The 19,317-nt window shown below is 41.5% G+C and overlaps 1 protein-coding gene across 5 annotated transcripts in view; it reads right to left on the bottom strand.

Moving 5' to 3' along the window:
* The window catches only part of aopep (aminopeptidase O (putative)), a 71,124-nt gene that overhangs the window by 8,071 nt on the left and 43,736 nt on the right, over window positions 1-19,317 (bottom strand). For 4 of the 5 annotated variants that reach the window (XM_078250945.1, XM_078250948.1, XM_078250944.1 and 1 more), the window contains 3 exons: window positions 6,271-6,387; window positions 510-596; window positions 203-351 (listed from right to left, as the gene is read on the bottom strand). In XM_078250945.1, coding sequence (XP_078107071.1) covers window positions 211-351; window positions 510-596; window positions 6,271-6,387 — 345 coding nt within the window. In that variant the 3' untranslated portion in view covers window positions 203-210. The remainder of the gene's footprint in view (window positions 1-202; window positions 352-509; window positions 597-6,270; window positions 6,388-19,317) is intronic. The other variant, XM_078250949.1, reaches the window with a different exon arrangement.

The following is a 19,317-nucleotide window of genomic DNA, read 5'->3' as shown; positions in this document are numbered from 1 at the left end:
TATTAGCGAGACATCAACACCCACAAAACCTGCACATTTCAGATTTAGCTGGTCAGGAGAACTTTTGATGTAGAGGAGAACTAGAGATGATTTTAAAAAAAAAGCAAAAAAGATTTTGCATCTCAGTTTAAATAAAAGAATACTATCATGCAGCGCAGTATGGTCGACACAGTGAAATGAAAAACTGAGAATGAGACTTCACCTCCAATGTCAAAGGACCATCTCCTCTACCACTCTGCGTGCTGATTGGTCCATTTGTTCCGTGACCAATGAGAGGCAACGACGGGCCAGAGCCTGCTGTTCAGGGTCCTCCTGAACCATCAGCTCCCCGTACAGATACACACCCATGGCCTGGAACACACGCACACACACACAATCAATCAATCACTTTTTATTAAAGTTTATTTTTCTTATTGCGTACAGGCTTTTCTCTCAGGTTGAATCACTGTTTTAAAAGTGTTTCAATGTATCATGCAGGACAAATGTTCAGTTGTTGTGTATTTATTTACTTGGTTATGAACCAGAAAGTGTTCCACGTCTCTGTAAGCCCGAGTGTACGCATGTTTGACCACCAGCTCACACCAGCGATGTTGGACCTGGAAGCCAAAACAGAGGAAAATATACAACAACTATTAATGAAATAATACATACAAAATCTCCTATTTAAGAGACTTTGGGCAAAAATTACAGCACACTGTGGTTAAACGGAGCAACACAGAATCAAGAAATCAAAGAAAATAATTGCTCACTTCAAACTAAAGATATACTGTACATTAAAACAATTGCACTTCATATAGCCCATATACATCTTAAAATGGCCATTGTCTTATTTCTGAAGTCACTGGTCTTTGTAATTTTAGTTGATTCATAGTCGTTCATTCAAAGCTAATGAAGCTGACCACGTGAAAGCTTTACCAATCGGTATACTCTTGGTGCAGACAATATGCAGTTAGAGGGTCATACACCCGCTGATTAAATAATTATTTCTATCAGTAACACACCAATCACAGCCATTTTCACATCAAGGGGATCCATTGAAATATGACTCCTTCCTCCCTGATCCCTGCTACACCAATGCTGCCTCTCTCACCGCTGCTGATGCTGCTGGCAAAGCTTCACAACCCCAGCCTCCACCTTCCCTGTTCAAAATCCTAACATGACTCAGGGTTAAAATGCTTTGTCTTGTTAATGTCGTGCTTTTGGCCCACTCCTGTATACCCACTGGGGTTCTCTGCATTGCGCTCCCTGTTTCAACTTAGGGTGCTGCTTGGCTGATCCAGGGAGCCATCAGCGCCAAGCATAACTGTATTTACTTTTGTTACAATAAGGGTTAAATCTGATGAGTGTTTCTGACTGGAACATTCAACACACTCATTACAAAAAAACATAAAAAGGAGATTTATAATCTGTTTATTTTATTTTTATGCTTTTGACCAGTGCACTCGCACATTAATGTCAACAGGTCTCCTTCAAAGCCAGTAACAAAAGGCAAACCTAATCTGACAAGCTAGGAGACAAAACTAGAAGGTGCTCCACTGACAATGAATAGATTCATCCAGAATCGGAGGATTAACAGTCGTGAACTTTGGTTTAGAAAGGAAACCATCTCAATCCAAAATTCATGTTAAAAAGTTCCTTTTAATTCTCTGACAACGTGCATCTGTGTGTGTTCACTGTGTGTGTGTGTGTGTGTGTGTGTGTGTGAAAGCTAATGCCTGGCCTTTCTGCTAGAGGATCAATAGGAGCTCTGTTGCCGCGGTTACAGGAGAGATCAGAGACTGGCTCTGTCCCTCAGACCTCAGCCATCCTCCTTCATCATCTGCAATGAGCGTGCATGTGTGTGTGTGTGTGTGTGTGTGTGTGTGTGTGTGCGTGTGTGTTTGTGTGTGTGTCTGTGCAGGCGTGGATATGCAGTGCTTGGACGATTTTTTGGGGGGTAGTTTAATCTCTTCCATAACTATCTCCACACATACAGGATAAAAAAAAAAAGTCTTTTGGAGAGTACAGTGACCAAGCGTGGGTGATTGATTCTATTTCAACAGCTCAAGCTTTGGGCATTTCTACAGCGCTTGTACAGATATTCATTTTGAGGTAGCAGTCTAGAAAGGAGCTAAATGCATTAACCCGTGTGCTGTGTGACAGTGTTCACACTCTTAATAGGAGTTTTTGTTGTTTGTCCACCTGTTTACGCAACATGAGAATGGAGTGAGCAATGCTCCATCTAGATCAGCCAGATTTAAATATTCACATTACCTTCACAACTTATTAAATAAACATGAGTTTAATTAGTCTCAAAAGAGCTTTCGAGTTCCTCTATCCTTCAAATTTGAAATATTCCCTTTTACATACAGTATATTCTCTACCTCTGTTTACCCTGGAAGGCTGCAAAAATCCCAAACCAGACATGACAAAAAGCAAAGGGTAAAAGTTAAGTGTAACACGCTCTTCCACCATCTGCCCACATGGGAACAAGGATATGTGTGTGTCTGTATTCATGAATGTGTGAGTGTGCACAAATGTGTACAGTATGTGTAGCCTCTGATGCCAGCCCTGCCCTTCTTGCCTGCGTAGTCCCAGCAGCTGTTCCCTGCCCTGGGTTACATTCCTGGGGAGAGCCCTGGGGCAGAGCAGCTGCCTGGTGCACCTCTCCTTACCCCCTTTTTTATTCGCTTTCCTCTCGCTGGGCCTCTCACTCTGACAGCACATGCAATAACACGGTGACATTCCTTCATTTATTAATGCACCCCTGACCCTCCTTCACCCTCCACCACCACCACTGACTCGGACACATAACGTACTCCGTGTGTGCACGCACTTACCATGACAAACATAGAATTTAATAGATAAGACAGACACGCAAAAGCATGTGAATGCAGTGTCACGGTAGTCTTAACTTGTCCACATACTGTATGCTAGCATGGGCGCCCAAACGCAGCCTCATGTAAAGTAGTGAAACATTATCAGAATTTCGTAAAGCCTAAGCTGATGTCTTCAAATTGCTTGTTTTGTCCAAAGATATTCAATTTACTATCACAGAAGACAATAAAAGCAGCAAATCTTCACATCTGACAAGCTGGCACCAGGGAACGTTTGGCATTTTTGCTTGAAAAAAATACTTTTTTATTATCAAAATATTTGACGATACATTTTCTGTCAATAAACGATCAGTCGATTAATACACTAGTTGTTTCAGCTCTACTTTTAACATGATGTCTGTGCTCCATGACACTATCCTATTATAGCTGCCACTATTGTTTTCAAATCTGGTTGTTTGCCCAGTACTGTATTAGGACTGGACGGGGATTCCCTCCTCTGTGATCTTTCTCAATTTTTCCCATTAGAGGTTTTTTTTGTACACTTGAGGAGCTGTTTTTGTTTCCAGTCTGTGGAGTCCACTGAGGTTGTCATTGTCGTAAAGGCTATACAAATAAAGTTAGGTTGCCTTTTTATTTCTTGACAATTCTTGGTTTATTACAACTCTTGCCTTCTCTTCTCTGGTCCACATGTTGTGGAACCAGACTTAATGTGGTCCAGTGAAGTCCCTAGTCACTGCAGGAGTAAACCTAACCTGGGCACAAACAATGTGTCCTGTGTGCTTGACATACAAGCCTGCATTTACACTCTCACAGAATCAGAAATGCCCTCACGAAACTACATGCATGCATACGCACATCCATGCACACGCAAACATAGAGTCACACAGCATCTTGCATCACATGAGACTCATATGAAAAGAATGGGAGAAGTCATGCATGCTCTCTCTCATACATGCAAGCACATGCTCCAGCTCACAGGCACAGTCACACACGTATTCATGGTCACACTGTTCACAAAGCCGTCCCATTGCACGCACACTGGTGGTCAGCCACATATTTCCTTTCGCTATCGTGTACATGCTCACACAAATCACACACACAAAGTCTTTAGCTTGCACGCCAGTCTTCTCAGTACCTTTAACCCAGATACAAGCTTCTTTATCACATTCACTGCAGATCATATCACTATAAATGTCCCTCTATTGTATGGAGAGAGACAAGCAACTAACAGGTGGTGAAACAATATGTAACAGCATACTGTGCTTTTATCACCAGATTAAGTTGTAGTAATGAGAAAATACCTTATAAAATGGATTAATAAAATGTATCAAATAGCAAATCAGGAAAGTCTGTCAAAGTGATAGTTTGAATCTTTTGAAGTATGAGGTACTTTTCCATAGTCAGTGTATTACCTATAGTAGATGGAGTTCGGCAGGCCCTAAGTCTGGAGAACAGTAATTTTACCTTGCAGAACACAGGAGTTGCTGGTCTACCGTTGCCTAGATTGGTTAGGTTGTTTGTGTTATTATGCAATGTACACCAAAGTCGCACAGTAACACAAACAAACTAACCAATTGAGGCAGCGGTAGACCAGCAACTCCCATGTTCTGCAAGGTAAAATGACTCCCTTGGTTTTGTCAAGGGAGACTGGTGGCTTTGAAGAGAGCATAGATGGATATAATGGCTTCAGTTCCCTGTCATAAAGAGCTGTCTGGTGGCAAGGTAAAGCGGTGAAAATATTCTGAATATAGCATATACTTAAACCGATATTGATTTTTTTAGGTGGGCCTTTTTTAAGGTGGCTAAAATACGTTTTGCTGTGTGGCCCCGTCAACAGCAGTACATTGCTTAGCTTCCATGTCGGTACTGCTGCCTGCTTCTCCAAACTGGGGAAGTGCTGACCACCATTACTGACTATGGATAAGTACCTCTAACAACCCCACTTTAAAAGATCCGAACTATACTTTTGTGTGAACTCATCATCAGAAGAGATTTTTACCATATTGATAAATCAGTTCTATTATAGGGTGAACAATCTATGTATACAATGCCTTCCTCGAGTCGAGATATTACTAACCGCTCTTCAGAAGCCATGAGAATCACTTCTATAATCCAATATTCAGCCAATCTGAAAAGCTCTAATTCTCTATGAGAACAGTGAGGGGCTACACAGGCTGAACTGCACTGTGTGTCTTGTGTTTGTCCAAGAGGATGCAGTACCAGACATAGAAAAGCTGAGTGAGAAGATGAATACAATCAGACCAGGAGCCAGAGAGGGAGAGAGAGAGAAAGAGAAAGAGAAAGAAAGGAGAATACATTGCTACATTTATAAGAAGAGACATAGGTGATTAACCTTTTCTGAATGAGATTACTAACATTAGGACAGGACCATTGCCTTTAGACAGGTGCGTGCAGGAGTGTGTATGTTCATGTATGAGACAAAGAGTGTGTGTTTCCATGCCTGACTGTGTGCATAATGGCCCTGTGTATTTTTAGCACTAAAACACTAAACGTTTTTCATGGAACTTGCAGATGACAAACTGCTTTCATCTGCCAGGAAGTCTGACTAAAGATGCCTAAACCTAGAGCTGGACCCAAGGCCAAACACAAAGTGGTCTCAGCTTGTTGACCGCAAGGTTAAATACTAAAATTAAATACAAGACAGTAACATCAAGAACTGAATAAAGTCACTAAAACAAACTTCTAGCAAATAAACTGACAGAAATACGTTAAACATTCTAAATTAGAGGCAACTTTTGTATTTGTGGGAACTTGAACAAGTGGCTTGACTGTGAGTTTGGAATGTAAATAATAAAAATGCCCTGAGATTAAATTTTAGATGTCTGGATTCACTACAATAGCCGCTCAATTGGCCTCGTACAACAGAACATCTGAGCCCCATTACATACATTACTGCCCCAACAAAACAGCTCATATAATTAATAAGAACTTCTAAAAAACTAAATATGAATAAAAAAATTATTTTCAAGACAAGCTATGTGTTTACGATGGAGGTAAGCGTCGACAGTTTAAGGGCTCCGACGCAGCTGTATTTTCACACTCATGCTCCTGTGCTGAGAGGCGCTGTACAGTAAAGAACTCTTAAGCCACCAACACACACAGCTGCAGAGCACAGACAAGAAAAAAACACACACACACACACACACACACACACACACACATATTCTCACAAACATCGTTAATAGTACCATTAAGGAACTTTGTGCAGTACTAAAACATGAAGCGAATACTTGTGGGATTTAGTCAGTAATGGTGGCTGTAAAGAAGAGCAGAATTTATTACACATTACTAAGCAGTGTGCCTTGGGATGTAAAGGGAGAGGAAACCGTCTACATTTCATTATTGGAGGAGATTATGGAGCTTGGATGCATATGCTCACTTGAGTCTGAGCATGTGTGTGTGGGTGAATGGTTGCATGTGTGTGTGGTCTTACCTCAGCGTCTTGATTCTGTAGGTTGTAAGTTCTCTGTAGAGCACACACTGTTGCCGCGCTCAGCTCCTCTTCCTCCAGCAGAAGTTCCAAAAGCAAAACTAGCTGATCCGACATCACCTGAGAAGACAAAACAATAATTAGATTAATGGTGCTGACTTATACTGCACAACCCCATAAAATATACTGAGACATTATTGGATATTATGAGCAAACAAAATCACATCTCCTATACACCAGCAGTTTCAAACTACTAAACTAGAAAACTGATTAACATATTGCAAGCTGTGAGTCTGTTCTCAAACATATTTGTTTACTTTATTTTCTAAACGTTTCATTTATTTTATTTTCAGTGCTAGGAAAGGCTTGATGAAAAAACACATCAATATAAGCCAGGCAATTAATACAGCTCTTCAAACAGAGGAAACGGTAGCATAATAAAACAGAGCTGAAATGGCGATTAAATAAATATGGTAAACAGAGTGAATCTTGTACAACTGGGAAAACAGGCAAAATAGGACAGATGAAGGGAAATGATTTAGGATTTGATTCAAGGGCAGAGAGATAAGTGAAACAAAAGCAATGAAGTTGTGTTTTTTGATATTGTCCTCTTGTAAAAAAACAAACAAAGCGAGCAGCACTGCTCAGGGACACACGCTGCCAAAGACATCTTTTAAAATCTTTGTAGGTTGTAAGAATACAATGAAATCCCTGATTACAGTGATGACAGCGGAATTTAGAAAAACAGAAATAGGAAATGCCTCATTGTTGCTTCTTAATAGTGCATGTACTGATTGTGATGTCCTGAGGTAAACCTAAAGGAAAGAACCAATTTTCTTCTAATGACTAACATCTTCAGGGACGGGAAAACTCAGGGGTGAATTTAGATGATTATTGTGAGGATGGATGTGGGCAGCGATATGAGAGAGCAACTTCCTCCTCTGGAGAGAGCTGTGCCCAGCCTTGCCTGCCTCTCTCCTGCTGACACCCTGCACTTCCAGCTACACTTTCTCTCTTTTTCCCAGTCTGGGACACAATTAATGGCTAACGGCCCTGCAGAGACTGATATGAAAATATGTATGAAGTGTGTGTGACTGAGTGAAGCAGAGCGCGAGAGAGAGAGAGCAAAAAAAATAGTGGAAGACAAACACAACTCTTCTATTCAGGAAAACACATTAAGCATAAATGCATTATATATTTTGTGACAAAGGAGCCTATCGATTTAAAGCTATCCTTGGTAAACAACTTCCAAACGCTGCTGGGAAATACCTGACCTAAAATCAGGAAGTATTTCAGCATGTAGCTGTTGGAGCTGAGGGAATAACACCCAGACTCCAGCTGGCAAATGGTCAAATCAAACACCACTGGTACTACACATACGCACGCACGCACGCACGCACGCACGCACACACACACACACACACACATACACGATCGTCTAACTCCGTGGAAAATCTGATATCCAGTCTTGCCCTTCACCTTCTATTGAGTCTCCCCCTCTCTCCGTCCTCTCCTCCCTCCATTTTGTGAATACTGAGTATTTTCTGAAGTGGCGTCTCTAAAGAGTCTCTTTGGGGCCCACCCATGATCCTTCTCACTCTTCCACCCTTTGAAAAGTGAGGACACAGCAATAAAACACTGCTCTCTCTCTCTCTCACACACACACACACACACACACACACACACACACACACACACACACACACACACACACACACCCCTCTGTGCTGATTGTAAAGTCCTGTTGTGTCTGTATGTACTTATGTTGCTATGGTGGTAATCAATATGTCTGCACTGTAGAATCTCTTCTACAAAAACACAAACTTGCTCAAGTACTGTACGTAACCGCAACTTGCATGTACTTTATTAGGGTACTTTTCACAACGTACATTCATTGTTTTCTGTGAATTGCCTGTGCTTGGGTACACAATTTGAATCCGGTGTAGCAAAGGCAAACTCTGCCAGTACAATGAAAACTACTAAAACTTATTTTCTTAGAGAAGAGAGTACTCACCCAACTTGCTCTATCTTATTGTCTACACATTTCAGCCACCTGCAAAGGGCACAACAACTTATTTAAGGCTCCACTAGATCTAACTTCACATGGGTGACTAAAAATGTGTTTCAGAGTAGCTTGAGTATGGTTGAGTGTGGGTGGTTGTGAGAGAGAGAGAGAGAGCAATTATAGGGGGAAAGGTAAACCCCATGGCTGGGTACGCCTTTATTATTGGGTAGAGTAAAGAATGCCACACAAACACTTACAAACAGCCCATACACAGCCAAACACACACACACACACACACACACACACACACACACACACACACACAGTCCATGTCATGACCAGGTCATGAGTAACTCTAACAATAGCCCTTAATAGTACAGTGGTGAAAGCACTTTACCACTAAAGAGGGAAATGTATCCCTCTCTCTCTATCTCAACAATTCATGTGAAAAGATCTCCCCCCCCCCACACACACACACACACACACACACACACACACACGCAGAATGTTGCCACATGAAAGACGCATTTCATTTTCATTCTGTCCCTGAGGAATGCTAATTGTGAAATAAACAGAATACACAGTTGCTCTCGTTCTCTCGCTCTCTCTAACACACACACACACACACACACACACACACACACACACACACACACGCGGATATTATATTGAAAACAATGCACTCACCAACATACACACTCCACTTACGTACAAACCACTGACACAGATCAGTTGCACCAGCTCTATACTACGTTGAGTCTGGAAAGGAGCTCTGGGAAATATGCTGCTGAAATGGCCCCTTCACACACTGACCTCTAAACCTCTACAAAACAATGACACACACACACACACACACACACACACACACACACACACACACACACACAGTTTACATCAGTGACTAAGAGCTTGATGAGACAAAGAGCTATAGTAAACACAGGATATGATGTCCACCACAAACTATAAATGAAAGAAAGTATAGATACAGTAGCTGTGTGTGTGTGTGTGTGTGTGTGTGTGTGTGTGTGTGTGGGCCCATGGGACTAAGCAATAGTCATGCTACTGCTTCTGTATAACATGTTCATACAGCACAAAATTAATCAAAGCTATTTAGCCTTTTGTACAGAATGTGTACACACACCTTCACAGCATCAACAGGGGCCTTCTTGTGGTATTTATACCTCTAATACTGATCGGCCTTGTTTTTGATACATCTGTAAGGCTCCAGCTACTCTAGACTTCCTTTTCTGAGATGGTGTAAAATATGATAAAGGGTTCTCCCAATTAAAACAAAAACAAAATCTTTTCTGTCCCTTTCCAATAATCCATTACTTCTTCAGCATCTCCATTGCAACGGCACTGAGTACCACTCTGAGTTCTGTACAGTACATAAGAGGGCCAACCTGTGTCCTTTTTAAGGAGCCTTTATGCACACACTAATTCCCACGCTAACATGCTAAAGAGGATCAGAATCTACAGCAAGAGGTCACTCGCCATTTACCATCACATCTCTCTAAGAGGAACCTGAGATAACCTCTGCTGAATCATCACTATCCTGTTTTCAAGCATTATGACTTCAACCCTCAAACTCCTGGGTTGCTTGTAATTATAATTGGAGAAGCCAAGCTCATAGAGCAAGAGAGATTAAAAAGGCACCAAAGAGTGCAAAAAAGCCAATGATTGGACTAACAGACTATACAATCTATATAATGACTCCAAAGAACATAAGAGAACCTCTTTACATGCCCTTGGCAGCATTGCAAGACCACAGAGGTGTTGCTAATACTTTATTTTCCTCCCATACCTTCCCTCTCTTCCTTCTCTCACTCCCTACATCCGTACCACTGACGAGAGTGTACCGCTTGTTCAGTCACATTGCATTATGGGGGTTGGAGACATTGAATAGCTGTGACATTATAAAACCAAACTGTGAGAGGCCATTGAATCGTGTGTGTGTATGTGTGTGTGTGTGTGTGTGTGTGTGTGTATGTGATGCCATTCAGCCGCTCGGCTGCCTTTTATTTCTGTCTGACCGCAGGCTCGTAAAAACACATTCTGGCACCAGCAGCTAAAGGCCTCAGCCCACACCTCAGGTACTAAGGTTTCACTCATTCTTTCCCTCAAATCCCTCCCTTTTCTCTCCCTTTGCCTCTGTCTCCATGACTGTCTGCTCCCCGTCTCCATACCAACTCCTTTTCACTCTTCTTTTCACTGGATCAAACTGTGTGTCTGACTCCTCCAATTATATGCCCCTCCTTGTGTCCTTTATCTCTCTCTGTCTCTTTATTTTACACTTGATTTAAGGGCCCAAGCATTCATCTGCTCAAACTGCAGCACTGGGCGCTGGGCTTGGGTCTTGAGGAGAAACAGTACGCAAAGCAGCTGTTAAGATGCTCTCAACAGTCATGACATCTTAAATAGCATTACAAATACTTAGGCTTTTAATTGAGCTTTTCCTGCTCTATACAGCTGCATAGAATTAAAATGCGCAAAAAAAACGGGGCAGATGCTCAGGAATAAAACAGCAAGAGGCAAAAACTTGAAAACCAAATGATGTAAAGAAACTGTTCGTACTCTGGAATATTACATTTTGGCAAGTCATCATTCAGTTCTCAAAAAAATCTCCGATAAAACTGTGTTTACTTTTTTAATAGTAAAATATGAGACTTGAATGAATGAAGTGTAAATGCTCAAATGTCTAAATTTATGTAACAGATTGAGTTCCTACCATTCCCAGGAAGGAACAGATGACTTTATTAACATACAGTAGCGAGAGACTCTGCTTACAGAAGCATGTGTGGGACAGTGTAGTATAAGGCACAGCAGTAATGAGAGGACCCTATAAATATAAAACCTATAAATATGATAAGTGGCTAAAGAAAAATAAATTCATACACTGTGGGGATATGATACTGCAATCTTGTGGCTTCACAAGACAAAAAAGACATAAAAAGGCCTGCTGACATCATAGGTTTTGTAAACCAATTTCAGGTAATGGATTGGAGCACACGCATGCACACATACACACACAGGAGAAACTGAAAGGTTATCTGTGAGTCACATGGTACCCTTTAAACTTGTGAAATGGAGCTGTCTTCTGTGCTACCATCTTCTCAAATGATGTCACACCTGCTGCTGCTGCTTCTGCTCAGTGACGCTCTCACAGATAGCGCCGGCCGCAGACTGATGACCTCGGCGATGACCTACAAGCTGCGATTTTCTATCTGCAATCTATTCATTAATAGCATTCATTCTTTGTTTTTCAATTTTGGAAAATTGCTTTAATCAACAACCATGTCTACTTAGAGTGTGGATGAGGATGTATATTTGTGTGTAAATGTGTGTGGATCTGGCTGTTGCAATCAGTCGTTAACCTAATCAGGAAGCAAAACATATAGAGAGCTTACGAGAGAGTCGGACACAGTGGACAAGAGAAAAATGGTGAAAAGAGAAAGAGGCAGAACGCTTTTGAAGTTTTTGACCTTGCAATCATGATCACTGTCTGGATCAATTGTCTCATCAATGTGTCATCGGAGTCTGACACAAACACATTCACTGACAAAAGGCAAAGTGTCAGGAATGTTCACCAGCATGAGTATAATGGGAAACAAATATTCACAGCATGACAATACATGCCAATCAACAGAGCCCATTTGAAAAACAAACAAGTCTATGTGCCTAATTCCCAATATTTAACCCAGTCTATGTCCATGAATGTTTGTATAAATGTATGTATTTTTGGATACATGTTTAAGTAAATGTATCAGTTGCTGGTTGTTAGGATGGGTAGCCCATAGTAGCCCCCCCCACACACACACACACACACACAATCTTCCTTCTTGGCCTTCAAATTTACAGACTCAGGCCAATCAAAAAGCAGCATGGGGTCACAACGGGGTTGCGAGTCAGGGGTTAAGCTAAAAAAGCACACACAGTGGGCCGGGAATGACTAGGACTTCACTCTGAGGGGGAATCAACTGGGCAAATATACACACCCGCACAGAGAAACACACCTACACTAAGTGAGTGTTCACACGGCATAAGGCACGTAGTCTTCGGCTCATCGGATAGCTTTCCTTCACTGTCTCAACACTTTATTTTTTCTTTGTGCAGCCGCAGAAGGTGTGGCGTTTGTTATGTAAAATTCTATGTTCCTGCAATTTGGCATTGATCATGGAGGCAATTAACATGTTTTCTCTCCCACTCATCACCACTCTGACTCATACTCTCTCTCTCACACACACACACACACAGTACGTTTCAGTATCTTTGTGGGGACCCGTCATTGACATAATGCATTCCCTAGCCCCTTACCCTAACCTTAACCATCACAACTAAATGCCTAACCTTAACCCTTACCCTCACCCTAACCATAACCTAATTCTTACCCTAATCCTACAACCAAGTCTTAACCCTCAAACAACCCTTTAAACTTCTGGGGTCCAGCATTTTGGCCCCACAAAGCTGGTCGGACCCCACAAGTATACAGTATTCCCGGTTTTTGGACCCCACGAATGTAGTTAAACAAGAAAAAACAAACACACACACACACAGGGGAAATTTAATTAATCTCTGGCACTCAGTGCTTTCACGTAAGCCACAAATCTAACTGTCTCCAGCGGATGCCTCCCCTGCCTCCCTCTCACCATTCCTCCTCCTCCCACAACCTGTTGTTCCATTCTCCTTAAACACATGTCAGATAGGCCTCTTTTCTTCCAAATTTTGGAAAGCACAATTCCCCTGTAGGATAGTCCTGTCACTTCTTGTGCTATTTGTTGTTTTGGGGAAATAGAGACAGGCATGGGCCTCCACCTCATTGTCACCTGCCACCTTCACCATAAGGGTATAACAAGCCCCCTTAGATCCAACTACCTTCCATACAGGTGCCCTAACCAACCAGTAGAAGTCACAACCGGGGATTGAACCCGGTTCTTGAGTGTTTGCACCACCCGTATGCGTTTGAAAGAGAGAGGCCTTTGAAACAGAAGTGGAACAAAAGGACTCTGTTTGTGTGCAAGAGTGAAAACTCTGCAGCATTTGTACTACAGTGACACAATCAAACAGCTGGACGCCAGCTTAGACAAAGAGAGAGGTGAGGAGAAAGGAATGGTGGAGAACCTACAGGTTTTGGTCTTTTCATGGGATTTATTACTTTCTTTAAATATACACATTGTGAATGATTGTTCATGAGTAGAGATAAAACTGACTTCAATTTACATTTTGATAGAATTATACAAATGTATCCATTCTCTTTGTTGCTGTCATTGTTTTTTTATATGTCACTGTAGAACTTCAGATGGTATATATCCTGCTTTGGTGAATTTTCATCCTGCCAAGACCAAAATTAGGAGGGAAATACTGACATCTCAATCCAAAATCATCACCGTATTGGTATTCTGTTTAAACCCTTTGCTCAACACAAACACTAACACAATATATTCAGTTATCTCACAGATTACTGCCCACTCCCTGAACACATAAGGTACAGAAGTATGAAATGTGACTAAGGCTGAAAATAGCAGAGCACCCAGGTTTAATTTCCTCATGTCATTTGTTCTGGCCTGATCCTGAGAGGGTAAGAGAAGCCTAGGGGTTGTGGTTAAATATTTTCCCGAAGGGGGACAAAGGGGTTGTGAATAAATATTATCGGTGGTGTGTGCTGTTCTTGATTAAAATATTACTAAGGTTAATAGGGTACAGAGTCACACGGAAATGTCAAAAAAGGTTTGTCAGCTCATACAATTTTATGTTGGCAATTTTACCAGCCCATTAGTAGTAGATAGTAGATAGGTTCCTAAATGTCAGGACATAAACCTAAGGCAAAAGCACACACACATCCATGTACACACACAGGCAGCTAAGATTTATCCATTCAAGCCGGGTTTAGCTGGAAGACAACAATAATAGGGGTAAAACACAAACATGCACCGGAGATGACCTCCACTGTTGAGCGATAGCATCTACTGCTGTTGAAAGATATACTGAGAAAGAGAGGCAGATAGTAAGAGTGGGAAGAGGGAAGATGAGATGACTCTAGCAGGCAGAGTCAAACACAAAGAGGAAGTGGCAGAAAAAGACAGAAGGGAAGTGGAGACAGCAGAGAGAGGCTAACATCGCCAGAGCCATCAGAGAGAAAGGTCATGTTAAGGAAGAAACTCCGTCTTTCTGCATTTGTGGGGGCTGTGTTAATGTGTCGGAAACCGAGACAGACATCTTTGTTTGTTGGTCTTTGCATGTGTGTGTGTGTGTGTGTGTGTGTGTGTGTGTGTGTGTGTGTGTGTGTGCAGTGTGTCTCCTGTGTGAACTCCAGGCTGGCTGGGTTTAAGCAGTTTGAGCTGACAGAAGTATGCAGGATGGACTGAGCCCAGATATCTGCTGCACAGACAGACGCACGAACACAGCTGCGGAGTCATGCACCACAACAAAGAGCACACACGCACACACGCAACTCTCTCACACACACACACACACACACACACACACACACACGGGAAGAAAAAAAAGGTAGATATTAGAGACTGACAGAGGACACCACAGAAACAGGAGAAAGATGGAGTAAGAGAGAGCATCACAGAGAGACAGCAACAGGAAAAACAGAGGAAAGAAGACTTTGACATTGTTTACTTTGCATTTAACCCCAAGGAAGACAACCCTTCTGTCTTTTTCCTATGATAAGACCACATCCAGCTCAGCAACACATGATATCCCAGACTGGGGAGTGTGGAGCTGTCGCCTGCAGTATGGCTGTTAGCAACAACTGAACGGCTTCTATATGTGTCTGTCTGAATACCAGATCACTTCAGACATTTGGAAAGATTAAGACAGTAGTTCTATGTTGTCATCCCCTGGCAGCGTGAATGACAGTATACACAGCATCATAGTTGCGAAACAGCATGTTCATCATTACTATGACTTCTATTAAAGTCTATTTGTCTCTATTTTACAGCATTTTATTTCTTGTAACAAGACGAATATATAAGCTCAAGAGAAATCTGAATTTGTAATGCCTTGGTAATAAGCACATTTCTCGAGCTAAAATGAAATTGTTCATTAATTAATTACTTTTTTTTTATAATTGATTATCTGTCAAAGTTATTTTTAAAGCAAACAAACATTCCCTTCTTCCAGTCTCTAAATTCTGTCCAGCTTTATATCTGATAGTTATAGTGCATATATTTGGATTTTTGGCAGTTGGTTGGACAAAATCTGAGCTTTTTGGAACCATAACCTTGGGACTTTGTGACATTTTATAGACCAAATAAAAATAACTGCAGTTTAAGCAATATTGATCATAATTATTATTATTATTGATCAAGTTAGTTGCATAGGAACTCTTAGTTTTACAAAATCATATTTCAGAAAATGAAAAAATGGTTTGAAATACATCTTTCATCTATGTTGTTCTGGAAGATGCACATTTAGGTTCTTGGCAACAAGCCAAGTAAAATAAGTAAAATAATGGTTTGATCATCGATTTGTCTCTGCTCTTCGGGAATTTAGGATAGACTTAAAAGTAGCATAGCTTAAGGAAAAAATAATGCTAACGTTACTCTGTCTGTCTGTCTGTGTGTGTGTGTGTGTGTGTGTGTGTGTGTGTGTGTGTGTGTGTGTGTGTGTGTGTGTGTGTGTGTGTGTGTGTGTGTGTGTGTGTGTGTGTGTGTGTGTGTTTGACAAGGCTAATTGCGTCAGGGCTGTCTGAGGGCGCTGTTGGCTCCCAAGTCATTACCAGGAAAGACAGATGTTTTAGCACTCGGCCTGCCGCATACGTGCACACACAGACACACAAATACATTACGTACTGTAACCTATGAAAGCTATGAGGTGACGCCTAAATGAGGTTTTATGTGAAAAGCATTGATTCATTTCCCACCACTAAAGAGCCAGCTCCATTTTACAGCCATGACCAATATTGAACATGACTCTACACTAAATATCTGGCTAAAGCATCACTAGGTTTAACACCATGACCTCCACGCTACAGTGCGCATTTATAGCACTGCATTATACTCAATGTCTAAATTTGTGTTTGAATTGACTCCACAATGAACAATGTGTATTTGTGTAAGTGACAAAGTGCTATTCAGCAGGTCTCTCTCTCTCTCTCTCTCTCTCTCTCTCTCTCTCTCTCTCTCTCTCTCTCTCTCTCTCTCTCTCTCTCTCTCTCTCCCTCCCTCCCTGATGTGTTTTCCATGTGTTCTGGAAAGACAAACACAGCTGCACTTTAATGACACTCAAATGCTTCTGGGATTCAGAATATGTGTGTGTGTGTGTATGTGTGTGTGTATGGGTGTGTTCCTCAGAGAGTCATGAAGCACTAAGTGGTATTTCTGAGCAGCTATGCCTGCCATGAAATAGCTTGTCAGCATCGTCAATCCTGACTGGGGATCTCTTTGCACACCCCCTCTCTTTTACTGTATACCCTCCATTCACAAACACATATACATATATACACACTCATGCACACAGGCAGACTGCAGGGAGTCCCCGGACGAGATGAGACAGACATCAAATGACCCCAAAAACAGAACTGCTGCTGAGTGATAAATGAGACAAATACACACTTGTACTCTCTTCCTCTCACTTTCCTTCTTTCTTGCTCTCCCTCATTAACACAACACAAATGGAGCCATCTCCCCTCTCTCCTCTCCTCCCAATCTCTACACATAAATCTTTCCATCTCTAACACTTGCCCCGCTAATACATTACTCTCAGCTTTTTTACTTCCTATCAAAAGGGAAAACAGTTTTCACTCTCTATCAGTGCAGATGTCAGGAACTCTGGATGAAATTGAGCATAAAACATTCTTTTATTATATTATTATATATTTTATTATATTATTATATATAAGATTTTGTGATGGGATAAAATGGACCCAACAGAACTACAGCATTGTGACATATCAGTCAGACAAACACACACAGTTTTGTCTGCCACGTACACTTTTATTGTCTGGATTTTACTTTTATTCAGTTTATACAGTAATATCCTGTCATTCTACGGCATGAGTTTTACAAGTTAAACTCTGGGGTCATATATAGTGAAAGCATTACCAGTACAATAAAGCATGTGGACACACAGCTGTGTATACCTTTTGTAGAAGTAGTGTTCGGATTTATAGGTTATTAAATCAGCTTTGTCACAAAACAGAAAGGTACAGACCCAAACATTTATTTAAACAGGCACACAACTGGACTGAAAAGTTGCAGCTTATTGATGTAAAGTCAGTGTGAGAGAAGGGTGAATCAAACAAACTGCAGTTGTTTGCCACACTGATCCACACAGATGAGTAAGATTCCTGTTGTCTCTTTGGATGTTCTAGACTCCATTCTCTCTCTTTCTCCTCCACTTCTCTTTTGCTCTATCTCACCGAGGTGGGTGGGTTTAGCCGTGACATGAAGGTTCCCTTCATCTAGTGTACTCAAAGGAAGGCAGTAATCCATTCTCGTGTGTGCTTTTGTGTCAGTTCTATATGCATATAAGAAAGAAGACCTCTGTTGCTGTCTGATTAGTATCATCAAATCCTGTCTTGTCTCATAACTGTCTGCAAACCATTTTTCTCCAACTCCAACAGAGAAGGTTAAATAAAAGTGGATGGTGCAACACAGATAATAAGCTATGATAGCTTCCTCTTGTGTCCATATTATCATATCCTTTCAGTCACTATTCAAAGCTAATGATCATAGATGACGACTGAAAAGTTGATTAGAGAACTGCACCCTCAAGCTCATTTCCCTCTTCACCATAGCCATCTTTTACAATATGTGCATGGCTGCCGTTGCTGCACAAATGCACCTGCTTATCTGGCAACAAATTGGCTATAAAGTCTCTCTCATTGGAACAAACGCCACCAAAGCAGCCCAGACTGATTTTACGATACGAGTATAAATAAGCCCAAAGAACCGATGCATCACTTTTCGCTTGACCTCTCACCTGAAACCTGTCTGCCATGGAAGTCCCTAATCAGAAGCTTGACGCTTCAGAAAACACAGCTCCCAGTGTGACTAGTGCACACAAACCATCCATCACGATAAGGTGAAGATTGACAACATACGGAGTACAGCACATGAATTGGACCCATAAAAGTGAGCCATATAGCCACACATAATACCATTAAATCCTTGTGACAGCTACTGTATGCTTCATTTGATTATACCATATTCCATTAAAGCCATAGGATGGGTTATTTTGCATGAGCTCTGTATGTGTTGCCATACAGTGTGTGCAAAGCTCTAGTTTTGTTTTAATTTAAAGACAATTAAGGGGTTGTGGCTCACAGTAGTGGACTTAGTGTGTGAGCAGCCCTTAGCTGATCCCCAGTTGGTCTGATAATGCACGCACACACACACACACACACACACACACACACACACACACACACACACACACACACACACAGTTCTTCCGACCATTTCCTATCCTGATGTGATGAAGTCTGGCCGGAACCAGCCATTTCCCTGAATGTTCCCATCTCTCCTCCGGTATACTCCCTCATCCCTGATTCATTGCCAATAAATCACAGAGACAGAAAGAGAAAGAGAGAGACAGTAAAAAACATGTAAGAGAGAAAGAGTACGGGAGAAGGAAGGGGAGAAGGGGGTATCAGGAGACAGTACGCTGGAGATAGGAAAACAGAGATGAAGGAAAACCAGATGTGTGATGTGTTCTCATCAACACTGCTCAGGGGTTCCCATTTCCAAATATGCCTGAGTATACTTTGAAGCAGTGTCTTATTGAAGAAAACAACAACACAGATGCCATAAAAACACCATTTCTAAACGGATATGCATCATTTCATGGCTACTGGTCAAAGTCTAAATAAACAAAAAAAGAGGAAGAGGTAGATTGTAAGAGAAAAACCGACAAGATTTATTACACTTGCGCATAGACAATACATTTAATTCTACGCAGCAAAACATGGACTAGGATTAAATTCAGTCTCCACCCAACTAAAGAGGCTTTTTGATCATGCCCTTCCTGCTGTTTACACTCCCACAGGGACTCCAGTTACCAATACTACCTCCCCTGTCGAACCATGAATATCGTAC

This window comes from Sander vitreus, chromosome 5 (assembly GCF_031162955.1).
Source record: "Sander vitreus isolate 19-12246 chromosome 5, sanVit1, whole genome shotgun sequence".
NCBI lineage: Eukaryota > Metazoa > Chordata > Actinopteri > Perciformes > Percidae > Sander > Sander vitreus.
The sequence above is the reverse complement of the archived record's forward strand: the minus strand, read 5'-3'. Positions and strand labels throughout refer to the sequence as shown.